Below are 18,985 nucleotides of genomic sequence, written 5' to 3'. Positions count from 1 at the left end.
CCAGGCAAAAACTTTTTTTTATATATCAACTGGCTCCGGAAAGTTAAACAGATTTGTAAATTACTTCTATTAAAAAATCTTAATCCTTCCAATAGTTATTAGCTTCTGAAGTTGAGTTGCTGTTTTCTGTCTAACTGCTTTCTGATGACTCACGTCCCGGGAGCTGTCCAGCTCCTATGGGGATATTCTCCCATCATGCACAGCTCCCGGGACATGACATCATCATTGAGCAGTTAGACAGACGTTAATAACTATTGGAAGAATTGAGATTTTTTAATAGAAGTAATTTACGAATCTGTTTAACTTTCCGGAGCCAGTTGATATATATATATATATATATAAAGTTTTTGCCAGGAATACCCCTTTAAAACACTATGATAATTTCATGATGGGAGTTGTAATTTTACAACAGCTGGAGGAGCCACAGGTTAGGGAGCAATGGCCAAAGACTATCTGGGCATGATGGGAGTTGTAGTTTTGCAACAGCTGGAGGCACTTTGAATGTGGTGCTAGGACTGCTCAGACATGTGCTGTCTCCATAGATGGCAATGTATCTCTGACCGCATTCCGACAAAAGAATAATCATGTTCGGCAACAAAATTTTTATTTCTGCGACCAAATTTTCCACCGTGGAAATTGAGTAGTGTGTGCGGTGCTGCAGAATCCTACTGAAGAGGATGGGAGGCTGCTGAATTTTTGGAATTATGGAGTGGAATGTGAAGGAACCCCAAGGTGAAGGTACCCTAAGTATGTTTACACTGCCGAATCTCTGCTCACTGAATTCAGTGAACGGAAATTCCATCTGGCGGCCGTCGCCGAAAATACTTTGGCAATAGGACTGCGCAGCACTGCGTCGTCACCATTGATGGCTATACAGTGCTTGCGGACTTCCGCGCAAAGAATGAACATGTTCTTTCTTTGCGCGGAACAATTTCAGCAGTGGAATTGTCTCGCGGAAGACCCATTCCCAATGTTGGTAATGTTCACTGCACGGAATTCCGCAGTGTGAACATACTCTAAGAGTGTGTTGGGACACACCCCATTGACAAGGGGAAAGGTCACACCCATTTGTCAATTAGTGCATCTATATCCAGGAGGAATAGCAGAGGGACGGCGCAGGAAGAAAATGGGGAATAAGATTATTTGATCAATAAGAAATAGAACTGACAGGATCCAAGTGGTGTTCAACTACATATATATCAAGCTTCAGAATAGGACGTCATCGATGTACCTCTCCCGTGCCACGCACAGACCTGAGGACGAGACACTTTCAGCGTGTCACTATTAGATATATGACACGGTACCCAGTGGCCCATATTTACTAAGCAGTTCACACCAGTTTTTGGCTTAAACTGTGCCCCATAAAGTTGCAAAAAAAAAAAAGTGCATTAAAATAGTGCAAACCATGACGATGTGAAAAGTGGTGACAAAAGTGGGCGGGGCATCCAAAGAGGTGTTAGATCTGGGAAGTAGGAAATTTTGGCATGAGCATTTTTTTTTTTTTTTATTGTACTAAATGTATTATCCTTCATATAAGATAGGACCAGGGACTATTGATAGGATTCAGAGTATTGGGCAGACTGGACGGACCAAATGGTTCTTATCTGCCGACAAATTCTATGTTTCTATTAAAAGCCATGAACTTTATTATTATTATTATTATTATTATTATTATTATTATTATTATTATTATTATTTATTAATAATATTATCATCATCATTTCTATGATGTTTTAATACAGTTTAATACATCATCATCATCATCATTATTATTTATATGATGTTTTAATACAGCTTATTATTGATATTATTATTATTAATAATAAAGATTGATATTTATATGATGTTTACATACAGTATGATAATGGTTATTGTTATTAGTATGATGTTCACATACAGTATGTTGTATTATTATCATCATCATCATTATTATTTATATGATGTTTATATGATTATTATGATTAAGATATATGATTACATACAGTATGTTTATTATTATTATTATTATTATTATTATTATTAATAATATGATATTCACATACATTATGTTGTATTATTATTATCATCATTTATATGATGTTTACATACAGTCTTGTTTTATTATTATTATTAATAAGATATATGATTATGATTACATACAGTATGTTTATTATTATTAATATTATTATTATTATTATTATTAATAATATGATATTCACATACATTATGTTGTAGTATTATTATTATTATCATCATCATTATTTATATGATGTTTACATACAGTCTTGTTCTATTATTATTATTAATAGAGATGAGCGAACTTACAGTAAATTCGATTTGTCACGAACTTCTCGGCTCGGCAGATGATGACTTTTCCTGCATAAATTAGTTCAGCCTTCAGGTGCTCCGGTGGGCTGGAAAAGGTGGATACATTCCTAGGAAAGAGTCTCCTAGGAATGTATCCACCTTTTCCAGCCCACGGGAGCACCGGAAAGCTGAACTAATTTATGCAGGAAAAATCATCAACTGCCGAGCCGAGAAGTTCGTGACGAATCAAATTTACTGTAAGTTCGCTCATCTCTAATTATTATTATTAATAAGATATATGATTATGATTACATACAGTATGTTTATTATTATTATTATTAATATGATATTCACATACATTATGTTGTAGTATTATTATCATCATCATCATTATTTGAGGTTTACATACAGTCTTGTTTTATTATTATTATTATTATTATTATTATTATAATTATTATTAATAATAAGATATATGATTATGATTATTATTACTTATAATATTTCTAAGATACAGTATGTTTTTTGTTTGTTGATTTTTTTTAATTTTTTTTTTTGCTTTTGCAAATTGTTGTTTAGGTTTTTTTATCACTTTGTTGACTATTTTTTGGACTACTCTCGTTATTTATTCTCTGTTTTGTAACTAGTTTGAAAAACATATTAAATAGAATAATAATAATAACAATAACAACAATAAAAAAAATCATAGCGCCCTTTAATACATGTGGCACTATTAGCTGTTAGTTTATGGCAGTCTTAGTAAATATGGGCCGATGTCTTCTTCTGCCCCTCCCCCCCCCCACCACCCCCACCAGGGTCTATATCTTAGACCAGTGTTTTCCATCCAGTGTGCTTCCAGCTGTTGCAAAAATACAACTCCCAGCATGCCCGGACAGCCAAAGGCTGTCCGGGCATGCTGGGAGTTGTAGTTTTACAGCAGCTGGAGGCACGCTCGTTGGGAAACACTGCCTTAGACGAAGGTCCCCTCCATTCCATATAACTGAGAGTTTCCACAATAGACAAGGGCCTTTTGTCACCTGATGGCAGAGCAACGGGATTGTAAGAAAGGGGTCCGAACATAGGAGCAATGGCTGGGTGGAGCTGGGTGGGATATTTCATAAAGGCATCACCTGGAGTCGCCGGGGTCTACAAGACAAAGCAACAGGGAGAAGATTTGGTTACAAGGATCATACGACATTGATACAGGAGACGAAACAAGTTATATACAAGTTGTTCTATCTACAGCAAAACTTCCTGCAATCCGGCAATAAATGTATTAAAGGGGTATTCCATGAAAAAACATTTATTTTTTTCATATCAACTGGCTCCAGAAAGTTAAACAGATTTGTAAATGACTTGTATTAAAAAATGTATTCTTCCAGTTCTTAACAGCTGCTGAAGTTGAGTTGTTCTTTAATGTCTGACAACAGTGCTCTCTGCCGACACCTCTGTCTGTCTCTATGCTATGGGGATTTGCTGCTACGGATTTTGCAAAGTGTCACCAGAGAGCACTGTTGTCAGACAGAAAAGGACAACTCAACTTCAGCAGCTGATAAGTACTGGAAGGATTAAGATTTTTTTTAATAGAAGGAATTTACAAATCTGTTTAACTTTTCGGAGCCAGCTGATATGAAATAAAAAAAATAATTTTTTTTTCGTTTTTTTTCATGGAATACCCCTTTTAATAGTGATCAGATGTGGTGATCACTGGGGGCCGAGCAGGGATCGGATGGTTCTTCTCATTGGGTTTTAGTAATCTGGAAGGTTTGGTCCTCCAGCAGATGATGCCGGATGATGTAGATGCCGGATTAGAGGAATTTTACCATAAATTGTTACATTTATTATCCACACATTTGTATCATCACAGACATATACATAAGTAGCAGAGTAGATTATACATAGATCCATACGTAGCATGGAAACGTACAAGTGGCGGCATCTTTATACAACAACATATTGTGGGGGATCCGTGTTCAGGACGCCCCTCTATGAAGCAGAGCCGAGGGCCGTTAAATCAGAATTGGCTAAATCAGCTCATTGCCCTGGACTTGGACTCATCTCAATGATAGTCGCCGACGGCCCCCAGTAAAAGAGATTTCCTATAATAAGACAACACCTTTAGGATTTATTTATTTTTGATGTGAATATTCATTTTGAAAAATAAAAATAAAATCTGTAATATTGCAGTTCTTACATTGGCCACTAGAGTATTCTGGCACTTCTTGTTTTCTGTAGCTCACTTGTAAGCTTTGCTGTACAGACTAAGACAGAACGGACAAAGCCATCTCGTTATCATTATAGGGCTGGGGAGATACTGCAGAGGCCTAGATAAGGCAGGATAGTAACAATATACACTGTATATAGAGGTAAGCCTCTGTATGTAGACACCCTGTAACACTCAGGAGGTGGGTGATCTGTACTTCATGTAAATCTTTGGTATATCTCTGCCTGTATTGAACCACATTCATTGAGACTACCGTAAAGCATACGCCCCCTGCTGGACAGGAAGAATGTGTATGGCTACAATATGACTGCCCCCGAGAAAAAAAACATTACAGTATAAAATAATTGAAGAGCTGCTGTAAAATAAACTGCTGAAAAACTTGCTGTCTATGATATTAAGGAGTCAGATCACACAGGACATTGCAGCTTGGTGTGTATGGGGCCCCGCAGGCTGGTCAGAGCGCCCATGTGACCCTTGTCCACCAATAAGTGTCTACAATGTGCATCAGAACTAGAGCATGGAGCAATGGAGGAAGGTACGTGGTCTGATGGAGGACGCTCTCCATCATGTGGACGACCGGGTGCTTCACTTACCTGGGGAAGAGATGGCACCAGGATGCATTATGGGGAAAATGGCAAGCCGGCGGGGGCAGATAGGCAACGTTCTGTTGGAGACCCTGTGTCCTGGTATCATGTGGAGGTTACTGTGACACATACCACCTACATAACCATTACAGAACAAGTCCTCCTTTCAGGGAAGCAGGACCCCCCAAAGGCAGAGGGACCCCCTAATGGCAGTGTCCTCTATCAGCAGGATAATACCCCGGCCACACTGCAGACATTCCCCAGAGATGAGGAACATGACAAAGAGATCAAGGAGGTGACGGCCTCCAGATACCTCAGATCTCATCTGATCGATCATCTATGGAATGTTCTGGAGAAACAAGACCCCTCCATGGAGACCGCACCTCACAACATACAGGATGAGCGGACTTCTTCATGCAGATACCTCAGGACTCCTTCAGAGGTCTATGGAGTCCGGGCCTTCGGGATCACAGCATGAAGGGGAGCGAAACAATATTAGACAGGGATTATCATTATTATGACTTTATGACTGTATATATATATATACAGTGACCCCCCCTCGACCTACGATGGCCCCGACATACGATCATTTCCCCATACGATCACTCTGAGGCCATCGCATGTTGAAGGCAGCATCAACATACGATGCTTTTTTATGTCGGGGCCATCGCATAAACGGCTATCCGGCAGCGCAGTCTGCTTCAGCCACCACCGGATAGCCGTTTACGGTGCCCCGTGTGCTCCGCTGACGATCACTTACCTGTCCTCGGGGCTCCGGCGCGTCCTCTTCGGGATCCCCTGCATTGTCGGCGCTCTCCATCGTCGTCATCAGGTCGCTGCGCACGCCGTCCCGTCATCCAATAGGAGCGGCGTGCGTAGCGACGTGATGGCGGCGACGGAGAGCGAGGATGCCGGGGAAGCAGAGGCCTTGCTGGAGTGGCGGGGACACCTCGGGGACGCGGCGACAGCGATGGAGGGCGACATCCCGGGCAGCGGTGACGAGCGGTGACGGTCCGGAGCGGTGGGGACAGGTGAGTATAACTTCCTCTAACAGTGGTATTCAACCTGCGGACCTCCAGATGTTGCAAAACTACAACACCCAGCATGCCCGGACAGCCAACGGCTGTCCGGGCATGCTGGGTGTTGTAGTTTTGCAACATCTGGAGTTCCGCAGGTTGTAGACCACTGTCCTATACTTTACATTGCACGGATCACTCAACATGCGATGGTTTCAACAAACGATGGTCCATTTGGAACGGATTACCATCGTATGTTGGGGGACCACTGTATATTTATACACACACATTGGGGCAAAAAAGTATTTAGTCAGCCACCAATTGTGCGAGTTCTCCCACATTAAAAAGATTACAGAATGGGGGGAAAGAAGACACCAAATCACATTGTAGGATTTCTAATGAATTAATTGGTAAATTCCGTGGTAAAATAAGTATTTGGTCACCTACAAACAAGCAAGATTTCTGGCTCTCACAGACCTGTAACTTCTTCTTTAACCCCTTAAGGACCAAGCCCATTTTAACCTTAAAGGGTACCTCTCATCAAATAAACTTTTGATATATTTTAGATGAATGAATGTTGAATAACTTTCCAATAGCATGTTAATGAAAAATATGCTTCTTTCTATTGTATTTTTCCCGATCAGTCCTGTCAGCAAGCATTTCTGGCTCATGCTGGAGTCCTAAACACTCAGAGCTGCCAGCCTGCTTTGTTCACAGCCAAACAGGCTGTGAACAAAGCAGGCTGGCAGCTCTGAGTGTTCTCCTTTGTGAACAAAGCAGACTGGCAGCTTGTAGTGTTTAGGACTCCAGCATGAGTCAGAAATGCTTGCTGCCAGGACTGGTAGGGAGACCCCTAGTGGTAATTTCTTCAAAGTGGAAAATTAAATAGAAAGAAGCATATTTTTTAATAACATGCAATTGTAAAGTTATTCTGCATACATTAATCTATAATATATCAAAAGTTTTTTTGATGAGAGGTACCCTTTAAGGACCAGGCCAATTTTATTTTAGCATTTTTGTTTTTTTCCTCCTCGCCTTCTAAAATCCATAACTCTTTTATATTTCCATCTACAGACCCATATAAGGGCTTTTTTTTTTGCGTGACCAATTATACTTTGTAATGAATCCTCTCATTTTACCGTTAAATGTACAGCAATCCCCAACAATTATTTTTTTAGGGAGGAAATTTTAATGAAGACCACAATTTTGCAAATTTTGGAGGGTTTTGTTTTCACACTGTACACTTTACGGGAAAAATGACATGTGTTCTTTATTCTATGGGTCAATACAATTAAAATGATACCCATGGCTAGATACTTTTTATTTTTGTACCATTTAAATAAAATCTAAAACTTTTTGCACTATATCAGTCATCTAAAATCGCCTTATTTTGACTTTTATCTTTTCATTTTTACATATATAGGGCGGTATGAGGGCTCATTTTTTGTGCCGTCCTCTGTACATTTTATCGATACCACATTTGCATATATAAAACTTTTAGATCATTTTTATAAATTTTTTGGGGAATAAAATGTGACAAAAAAGCAGCATTTTTGGACTTTTTAAAAATTCTTTAAGATTTTACGTCGTTCATCGTACGGGATCATTAACATTATATTTTGATAGTTCGGACATTTATGCACTCGGTGATACCAAATATGTTTATAAAAATTTTACGCTTTTTGGGAGTAAAATGGGAAAAACGGACAATTTTCATTTTTATTGGGGGAGGGGATTTTTCACTTTTCTTTTACATTTTTCAACTTTTTTTTTAACACTTTTTATGTCCCCATAGGGGACTATTTATAGCAATCATTTGATTGCAAATACTGTTCAGTGCTATGCATAGGGCATAGCACTGATCAGTATTATCGGTCCTCTTCTTCTCTGGTCCGCTTGATCTCAGACCAGAGCAGGAGACTCCGGGAGATGGATGGAGGCAGGTGAGGGGACCTCAGGCTGCCATTACAGATGATCAGATCCACGCGGCAGCACTGTGGGCAATCCGATCATCTATTTTAACATGCGCATTGCCGCAGATGCCGTGATCTGTACTGATCACGGCATCTGAGGGGTTAATGGCGGACATCCGTGTGATCGCGGATGTGGGCCATTACCGGTGGGTCCCCAGCTGCTGATAGCACCGCTCCGATGCTCGCAGTCATACACAGGATATAAATGTACATCTTGGTGTGCGAAGTACTATCAAACCAGGATGTATATTTACGGCCATGATCGTTAAGTGGTTAAGTGTCTCCTCTGTCCTCCACTTGTTACCAGTATTAAATGAGCACTCTCATTAAAACAAATTTTTGCAATTGCACTCCTTATGGTAAATAAAAAATATTTCTAATATACTTTGTTTAAAAAAAATAGTGAAGTTTTCTATGTTTTATTTGTGCTTAAAAAAGCTCAAGAGCGCATTTTCCCCCATCTCATACACAGACTTAGGACCAAAGTCCAAACACAGGAAGTGCCACCTGGAGTGCTGAGGGGGGTGTGTCCAACCAACAGCATATGGCAGTTAAGTTGTGAGAGGAGCTATGAACTGCTTAAGCCAGTACATGTCCGGGCCCGTCTGAAGTTTGTGAGAGAGCATTTGGATGATCCAGAAGAGGATTGGGAGAATGTTATATGGTCAGATGAAACCAAAGTAGAACTTTTTGGTAAAAATTCAACTCATCCCATTTAGAGGAGAAAGAATGCTGAGTTGCATCCAAAGAACATCATACCTGCCATGAAGCACGGGGGTGGAAACATCATGCGTTGGGGCTGTTTTTCAGTAAAGGGACCAGGACGACTCATCCGCATAAAGGAAAGAATGAATGGGGCCATGTATCATGAGATTTTGAGTTAAATCCTCCTTCCATCAGGAAGGGCATTGAAGATGAAACATGGCTGGTTCTTTCAGTATGACAATGATCCCAAACACACCGTCCAGGCAATGAAGGAGTGGCTTCGTAAGAAGCATTTCAAGGTCCTGGAGTGGCCTAACCAGTCTCCAGATCTCAACCCCATAGAAAACCTTTGGATGGAGTTGAAAGTCTGTGTTGCCCAGCAACAGCCCCAAAACATCACTGCTCTAGAGGAGATCTGCATGGAGGAATGGGCCAAAATACCAGCAACAGTGTGTGAGAACCTTGTGAAGACAGAAAACATGTGACCTCTGTCATTGCCAACAAAGGGATATAACAAAGTATTGAGATGAACTTTTGTTATTGACCAAATACTTATTTTCCACCATTATTAGCAAATAAATTCTTTAATAATCAGACAATGTGATTTTATGGATTTTTTTCTCATTCTGTCTCTCATAGTTGAGGTTATAACCTATGATGAAAATTACAGCCTCTCAGTGGGAGAACTTGCACAATTGGTGGCTGATGTGAACCCATGTGACCCTGCCTGCCAATGGGAGGAGTTGCCCCAGTTCCTGTATGGAGCAGAGCACAAGTGTGGTAAAGGTGTGGGGTATGTGGAGAAGCTCTGAGGGGAGGCCCAGATCAAAATCCTATCTCAAGTCTTATCCAGTCATTCTGCACTGATCCCCGCACATAAGAAATTCATGTCTTGGTGGAGAAAGCTACAGGACCTTGTCAGAGTCCTAGCCACCTGGAACAATTGTCAATCTCATTTCAAGTCAGTATCAATCTATTAGGTGAAAAGCACCATAAGTCCCAGCAACGCAACAGGGCAAAAGAGGTTACACTGCACCCTCTCTACCCAGCACCAGACTGTCTGTGTGTATTGACATCTGCACCCAGCTCAGTAAAGACAGTTATCCGTAACCTGACATCAGTGTGTTCCTTTACCCACCATGTCTGGCCCAGGAGAAGCTTTCTCCAACCTCGGACCATGTATAGGATAACGGTGCCCTGGTGTCACGAAAAGATTAGGTATTCCTTACACCACATATATGGTCCCCTCATCCTGTGCGGCACATGTGGATGATCTCTTCTCTTCTCTCCCACTGATTACATTTAATTATCCGTCTCAATCCGCACTAAACAGCCGCAGCTCATCAGAGAGCAGCCTGCGGCCCTAAGGGATCCCCGAGGCTCACATCTGCCAACATGTTTTATTATAGTAAGAAAGACACAATAATATTAAGCCATTTCCAGTGCACAAATGTCAACGCGGGTCTAAAGTTACCCCATGACATCTTATATGTGAGCCTGGAGGAACGGGGAAGGGCGGGGATGGTTTGTATTATTAGCCCAGTGTTTCCCAACCAGGGTGCCTCCAGATGCTGCAAAACTACTACTCCCAGCATGCCAAGACAGTAGAAGGTACCCTGGTTAGGAAACACTGCTAAACAGATAAGTATCAGATGAGATATTCACTATATACAGATAAGTATCAGATGAGATATTCACTATATACAGATAAGTATTGGCCAAAGATATTCAATAGCTGGAGGCACCTTGGTTGGGAAACACTGTTTTAGCCCAGGCATTAACTAACTTTTGTCTCGCATGAGGTTGAACAAGGGAGTCGTCATCCACCTTATATATATCTATAAGCTCCTGTTTACATTCTCGGTTGTGATAGATTTTTACAGGCTTTGTTGCAAATATACAGAAGCCACAATGTGTAAATAGGAACATTTCCAAAGTTGTCCCTTGAGAAAAGTGAATATACCAAGCTCTATAATGATTTAGACTTACAAAAATGCTAAATATGCTTGAAGTTGCCAGAAATAGCAGCAGAATATGTGAATTATTGCAGTAAACATTTCTACCATTTGGTGGCGCAGTGTACTAGGTGTCTGAATAAACTGCAGCACACCATATGGTCAGGGTTGGTATTGCATTTAAAACTTAAAGGGGAATTCCAGTTTGTAAAAAATGTATCCCCTATCCATAGCAGCTGATTGCGGAGGGTATGACCTCTCGGACCCCCTGCGATCTCCAGAAAAGGGCCATACTTACCTCCCCACCTTCTGACATAAACTGGTCTTGGAAGTGATGGCCGGAGGGATCATTGAGGGCCCCAGCAATGACTTGTTATCCGGGTCCCTGTAGCTTTTTAAATCTCTGATTTCTCTGAGCTGCCAGAGCGCGGCAGGGACGTGCACAGACATTTTTGGGGGCAGGGGCTCAAATAGAAAAGAAGGGCACATCTAATAGAAAAATATATGTAAAAACTAGGGATCGACCGATATTGATTTTTTGGGGCCGATACCGATAACCTGTGAACTTTCAGGCCGATAGCCGATAACTTATACCGATGTTCTTATACCTCTCTGCAGGGGTCACTGGTATAGCACTGGCACTCTTAGAGATGCTCGGTTCCTTTAACAAACACCCCCCCCCCCCCCCAGCTCCTCCGTCTTTCTCCTCCTGTTGCTGAACGATCTCGCACAGTGCAACTTCCAGTCTGCCGATAAGTGAACGAGTCCTGAACATCCATTTACTGAAGTATTCCCTGCGCCCAGCCAGCGTCCTATAAAAGTGAGTGCAGACGTATTGTGTGAACGTGTGTGTGTAATGTTTATACAGATGTATTGTGTGAACATGTGTGTGTAATGTGTATGCAGATGTATTGTGTGAACGTGTGTGTGTAATGTGTATGCAGATGTATTGTGTGAACGTGTGTGTGTAATATGTATGCAGATGTATTGTGTGAACATGTGTGTGTAATGTTTATACAGATGTATTGTGTGAACGTGTGTGTGTAATGTGTATGCAGATGTATAGCCTTTGTGTATAGTGTGGTGTGTATGTACTGCATGTATATACACCTGTATGGTGTATGTATGTAAATGTGTATATGTATAGTATTTTATGTATGTTATGTGCAGTGCTGTATCTGTCACTAGGCCAACAAGGCCCAGGATTGATACAGCCATACAAAGACCAATATATGGCGGGTTAATGTTCAATATCAATTCCTATAGATCACCTGGGTGATCAAAAACAAAACAAAAACAATTTCCCATATATCCCAAAGCTTTATTATTAGTTATTAACACACATAATGTTAATAATTAATAATAAAGCTTTGGGATATATTGGAAATATGTTTTTTTTTTTTTTTTTGATCACCCAGGTGATCTATAGGAATTGATATTCAGGATTGACACAGCACTTATCGCAGTGGTGGTTGCACATCGCATGGCGCCCCTGAAGGACACTTATGTTTGTATATAAGTTTTTATATTTGTCTGTAATCAGTGTTTCCCAACCAGGGTGCGGCCAGCTGTATAGGCTGTCCGGGCATGCTGGGAGTTGTAGTTAGAGTCAGCTAGAGTCACCCTGGTTGTGAAACACTGATTTATGCATGTATGTGTATTTATCATTGTCTCACAACCAGAGTGCCTCCAGCTGTTGCAACTGCTGAAAGCACTCTGGTTGGGAAACACACACACATATCTATATTCAGGGATGTGGGACTCCTATCACCCAACACCCGGGACATATTACTGGTGGTTGTAGTAGTTCTATGTTCCTTTACATACTGTTGGTTGTAGTAGTTCTATGTTCCTTTACATACTGGTGGTTGTAGTAGAGCTATGTTCCTTTACATACTGGTGGTTGTAGTAGTGCTATGTTCCTTTACATACTGGTGGTTGTAGTAGAGCTATGTTCCTTTACATACTGGTGGTTGTAGTTGAGCTATGTTCCTTTACATACTGGTGCTTGTAGTTGAGCTATGTTCCTTTACTTACTGGTGGTTGTAGTAGAGCTATGTTCCTTTACATACTGGTGGTTGTAGTAGAGCTATGTTCCTTTACATACTGGTGGTTGTAGTAGTTCTATGTTCCTTTACATACTGGTGGTTGTAGTAGTTCTATGTTCCTTTACATACTGATGGTTGTAGTAGAGCTATGTTCCTTTACATACTGGTGGTTGTAGTAGTGCTATGCTCCTTTACATACTGGTGGTTGTAGTAGTGCTATGCTCCTTTACATACTGGTGGTTGTAGTCGTGCTATGTTCCTTTACATACTGGTGGTTGTAGTAGAGCTATGTTCCTTTACATACTGGTGGTTGTAGTCGTGCTATGTTCCTTTACATACTGGTGGTTGTAGTAGAGCTATGTTCTTTTACATACTGGTGGTTGTAGTAGAGCTATGTTCCTTTACATACTGGTGGTTGTAGTAGAGCTATGTTCCTTTACATACTGGTGGTTGTAGTAGTGCTATGTTCCTTTACATATTTGTGGTTGTAGTAGAGCTATGTTCCTTTACATGCTGGTGGTTGTAGTAGAGCTATGTTCCTTTACATACTGGTGGTTGTAGTAGTGCTATGTTCATTTACATACTGGTGGTTGTAGTAGAGCTATGTTCCTTTACATACTGGTGGTTGTAGTAGAGCTATGTTCCTTTACATACTGGTGGTTGTAGTAGTGCTATGTTACTTTACATACTGGTGGTTGTAGTAGTGCTATGTTCCTTTACATACTGGTGGTTGTAGTTGAGCTATGTTCCTTTACATACTGGTGGTTGTAGTAGAGCTATGTTCATTTGCATACTGGTGGTTGTAGTAGTGCTATGTTCCTTTACATACTGGTGGTTGTGGTAGAGCTATGTTCCTTTACATACTGGTGGTTGTAGTAGAGCTATGTTTCTTTACATACTGGTGGTTGTAGTAGAGCTATGTTTCTTTACATACTGGTGGTTGTAGTTGAACTATGTTCCTTTACATACTGGTGGTTGTAGTAGAGCTATGTTCATTTGCATACTGGTGGTTGTAGTAGTGCTATGTTCCTTTACATACTGGTGGTTGTGGTAGAGCTATGTTCCTTTACATACTGGTGGTTGTAGTAGAGCTATGTTCCTTTACATACTGGTGGTTGTAGTAGTGCTATGTTCCTTTACATACTGGTGATTGTAGTAAAGCTATGTTCCTTTACGTACTGGTGGTTGTAGTAGAGCTATGTTCCTTTACATACTGGTGTTGTAGTAGAGCTATGTTCATTTACATACTGGTGGTTGTAGTAGTGCTATGTTTCTTTACATACTGGTGGTTGTAGTTGAGCTATGTTCCTTTACATACTGGTGGTTGTATTAGAGCTATGTTCCTTTACATATTGGTGGTTGTATTCGTGCTATGTTCCTTTACATACTGGTGGTTGTAGTTGAGCTATGTTCCTTTACATACTGGTGGTTGTAGTTGAGCTATGTTCCTTTACATACTGGTGTTTGTAGTAGTGCTATGTTCCTTTACATACTGGTGGTTGTAGTAGAGCTATGTTCCTTTACATACTGGTGGTTTTAGTTGAGCTATGTTCCTTTACATACTGGTGGTTGTAGTTAAGCTATGTTCCTTTACATACTGGTGGTTGTAGTTGAGCTATTTTTGGGTGGAGCCAGGGAGGGAGGGGGTTGATTTTGAGGAGATCAAGCATATAATGGCCTATAACCAAACCAGTGTTCCAAACCAGCTGTTGCAAAACCAAAACTCACAGCATGCCCAGACAACCATTGGCTGTTCGGGCATGCTGGGAGTTTTGCAACAGCTGAAGGCACCCTGGTTGGGAAACTCTGGATCAAGCATTCCCAGAAGAAAATAAAAGAAGAATAGAACTACAGAAGTAATTTTTTTTTCACGTTCGTGTTTTCCTCCTCACCTTCTAAAAATCATAACGTTTTCAATTTTCCACCTATATACTCATATAAGGGTATATTGTTTTTTGCATCAGAAATCGCACTTTGTAATGACTTCAATCATTTCACCACAAACTCTATGGCAAAATCAGAAAATTATTTGTGGGGCAAAATTGAAACAACAAAACAACAATTTTGTAACTTTTGGGGGCTTCTGATTCTACACAGTGCACTTTTCAGTAAAAATGACACTTTATTTTTATTCTGTAGCTCCATACGGTTCCAAGGATACCTAATTTATATAGGTTTTATTTTATTTTTCTACTTTGAAAAAATTATATCTACATGCGCCAAAATTTGTGTTTAAAATTGTCATCTTCTGACCCCTATAACTTTTATATTTTCTGCATACTATGAGGGCTCATTTTTTGCACCGTGATCTGAAGTTTTCATCAGTACCATTTTTGTTTTGATCGCTTTTATAAAAAAATGTTATGGTATAAAAAATACGCTATTTTTATAGTGTCCTTTTTTATTTGAGCCCCTGCCCTCCAAAATGTCTGTGCACGTCCCTGTGCTGGAGCATATTGTTCCCACTAACATGACGGGCGCATGACACCTGCATCAGACCCTACACCAGTGGTCTTCAACCTGCAGACATCCAGATGTTGCAAAACTACAACTCCCAGCATGCCCGGACAGCCAACGGCTGTCCGGGCATGCTGGGAGTTGTAGTTTTGCAACAGCTGGAGGCACTCTGGTTGGGAAAGACTCGCTTAAGGCTGGCCGGGCATGCTGGGAGTTGTAGTTTTGCAAAAGCTGGAGGCACTCTCGTTGGGAAAGACTCGCTTAAGGCTGGCTGGGAATGCTGGGAGTTGTAGTTTTGCAACATCTGGAGGTCCGCAGGTTGGAGACCACTGCCCTATACCTATAGTGCCCTGGGGTCATACACTGTGATTCAGACCCCCCTCCCCACCTGACAAAATTGTGATGGTCACTATCAAGCACCCAGGGACCAAGCATTACCCTCCAGTTGTTGTGACATTAAGATCTCTGCCCAGAGAACTACAAGTTCCAGCTGTCCCCTCTTTAACATCTACAGCACAAAACCCTTTCATTATTGAATGATTAATAAGATGGAACGAGCATTTACATAAAAAAATAAAATAAAAAAACATTAAAAAAAAAAAGCTCGGGACTGAAGTACTAAACTTGTAAAACATCTTTATGAGTGGAAAATTTAGGAAATGTCATTTTCCTTCCTATAAAAGTTTTTATTATATTTTATAGTAAAGCAGAAAAGGAATAATACCAGCAAATCTCCCGGACACAGCAGAGAGCGAAGCGTCACTGTGAAGGACTCGCTGCCCATGAAGATCCCACAGAGATAATTGATTTTAATGAGAATTGTTGAATTCTTCCGTTTTTCTCTATGGGGCGCTGTTTTATGGCATATTATCAATTTTATACATAGTGCAAAAGTATTCACCCCTCCTAAAAGTTTACACAGTTTGCCTGGATTATCCCTATCAGGGGCAGTGTGTTGTTTTCAGTGTTTTAAAATGTACAAAATAGACCCTATAGCTATATAAGAGGTTATGTGGTGTCCCAGTACCGGAGGGCGTCCTGTCAGGTGAACATTGCATCAGGTGCCTGCGCTGAGCTCTGCTGCTGCAAAACTACAACTCCCAGCATTCCCAAACAGCCTTAGACTTGTATTTCCCAATCAGAGTGCCTCCAGCTGTTGCAAAACTACAACTCCCAGAATGCCCAGACAGCCTTAGACTAGTATTTCCCAATCAGTGTGCCTCCAGCTGTTGCCCTTGGCTGTCCAGGCATGCTGGGAGTTGTAGTATTGCAACAGCTGGAGGCACACTGGTTGGGAAACACTGGCATATGTTTTTAACCCCTTTAGACTCTCACTCACCACTTTTTTGTTACATCAGTCTTAGGGCTTTTTTGTTTGAATTTCATGCTGCGGAGTTGCAGATGTGATGCTGTCTTCACCTATTTAGTTACACTGATTTACAAAACATTAATCTGGAGCATCAAATCTGCAGAAAACATGGTAAGAGTAAATGTTCCCTTAGGATGCAGACAAAATGGAGGAAGTCAATTTATCCGACAGATTTCGATTGTGTGCAGATGTCTTTAGTCAGGGGGATACACAGGGATTTTGGCCACGAGGAGGGTCGCACAACCAAAAATGACTTTGTCTCACTGTGTGGATTGTGCTGCATTGTACCTAAGGTCAGTAAATGAGGTTGCACTATAACTTACACGTGGACAATACCACAACCCAGCAGTCACTATAAATCCATCTTGGCGCTGCAGTTGTTTACCAGAGATAGCGCCATTTATTTTGTTGTGGCTGTTCTGGGTACTGCAGTTTACCACAACTCAGTGTTTAGGATGAAGCTGCAATACCAGGCACGGCCACTACAAAATGAATGGCACTGTGCATGAAAATAAAGAAGCTAAAGCTCTCAGCCCCTTTAAAGGGGTACTCCGGTAGAAAACAATTAGATTTTTTTTTTTTCAAATCAACTGGTTTCAGAAAGTTAAACAGATTTGTAAATTACAAATACAGAAAAAGTCCAGCGCCAATCGATATGTGGATTAAAACTTCAAAGCTTTATTGAAATCCTTTCAAATAGCAGCTTATAAGTATATACATGAGGCAATGGCTCAGCTTGACGCGTTTCGTGGTATCTCACTTTATCAATAGCATACTGCAAGCATTACACACAGCATTAAAATACATAGACTCCAAATGACAAATAACAATCAGCTGAAGAAACAATTAAAACAATGGGTAACACACATCCAATAGGTTAAGAATAAGAATTAACCCTTAACATACAGAAATCAAGAAGAAAAAATATAAATGTGTATAAATATACATATAACATTCATGCAAGTGAAAAATATCTTTCTTTATTATTTTCTTCTCTGGACGTATTTCATATTTTATCTCCAAATTCTTGGATGTTCTGAGAAAGAAGATAATATTCAAGCCTGCGGATGGAAATAATTCACTTGTATAATACGACACAAAAAACGCATATTTTTGAAAAACCCAAACGTCACAATGTGAACAAATCCCAACGTGTTGATCACAGGATAAAACTTCTGTTGTTAAGAAAATGCAACAGTGTGATGTGAATAAAGACTTAAAGGGGTACTCCGCTGCTCAGTGTTTGCAACAACCTGTTCCAAATGCTGGAGCCGGTGTCGGCAGCGTGTGACATCATAGCCCCGCCCCCTCAATGCAAATTTATGGGAGGGGGCGTGACAGGGGGAGGGGGAAAACCTCTTATGCACTTCGGGCATAAGTATCGTGAGTCACGACTCACGCCCCCTCCCAGAGACTTGCATTGAGGGGGCGGGGCGTGACGTCACACGGGGCGGAGTCGTGACCACACGATACTCCGTCCCTGTGGTCGGGAGGCCCCCTGTGGTCGTCACGCCCCCTCCCATTGACTAGCATTGAGGAGGCGGGGTGTGACGTCATGAGGGGGCGGGGCTATGACATCACAAGCTCCCGGTGCCGGCTCCAGCATTCCGAACAGTTTGTTCCAAGCGCTGAGCAGCGGAGTACCCCTTTAACTACCACCTGATTTTCATTGCTGGTGAGTATCACATTCAAGAACTGGTGAGTCTCACGTCATTGCTGGTGAGTAACACGTCACACCCTACCCCCTGTTCCATAACCGGAGGTGCTTCCCAAATTTATACTGTTGCAAATCAGGTATGAAATAAAGGCATCAAATCTCTGCTCGTCACCTTTCCAAATTATTATCAAATCGTCAATGTAACGTCCTTCCCAATATAGATCATAAACAAAGGGATTATGTAAAGAAAAGATATACTTTTCTTCAAAGACAGACATGTAAATATTTGCAAATGAGGGGGAATATTTTTCCCCCATCGAGGCCCCCCTCGTATGCAAATAGAGCTGTCCGTCAAAAATAAAAAAAAATTGTTAGTGAGCAAAAATTCTACTACCATGGAATTCTTTAAAGGGGTACTCCGCTGCTCAGCATTCGAAACAAACTGTTCCGAACGCTGGAGCTGGCGCCGGGAGCTCGTGACTTTATAGCCCCGCCCCCTCATGACATCACGCCCACTCCCTGTTCCAAACGTTGTGTAGCTGTCACACCCCCTCCCATACACTTTCATTGAGGGGGCGGGGCGTGATGTCACACGGGGCTGGAGTCGTGACCTCACGATACTCTCTGTGGTCGGTAGGCATAGCACTGAGAGCCTCCAGCGCTTCCTGCACTGCTCACAGGTGGGTGCTGCATGCAAGATTGCGGGGGTCCACA

At 41.2% G+C, this 18,985-nt stretch overlaps 1 protein-coding gene across 7 annotated transcripts in view; it reads right to left on the bottom strand.

The window, feature by feature from the left end:
- Positions 1 to 18,985, bottom strand: part of DAB1 (DAB adaptor protein 1) — a 705,741-nt gene that overhangs the window by 27,046 nt on the left and 659,710 nt on the right. For 6 of the 7 annotated variants that reach the window (XM_056532962.1, XM_056532963.1, XM_056532961.1 and 3 more), the window contains one exon: positions 3,321 to 3,429. In XM_056532962.1, coding sequence (XP_056388937.1) covers positions 3,321 to 3,429 — 109 coding nt within the window. The remainder of the gene's footprint in view (positions 1 to 3,320; positions 3,430 to 18,985) is intronic. The other variant, XM_056532964.1, reaches the window with a different exon arrangement.

The sequence above is a fragment of the Hyla sarda genome, chromosome 7 (assembly GCF_029499605.1).
Source record: "Hyla sarda isolate aHylSar1 chromosome 7, aHylSar1.hap1, whole genome shotgun sequence".
NCBI classification, from domain to species: domain Eukaryota; kingdom Metazoa; phylum Chordata; class Amphibia; order Anura; family Hylidae; genus Hyla; species Hyla sarda.
This window is presented reverse-complemented; position numbering and strand designations above follow the sequence as displayed.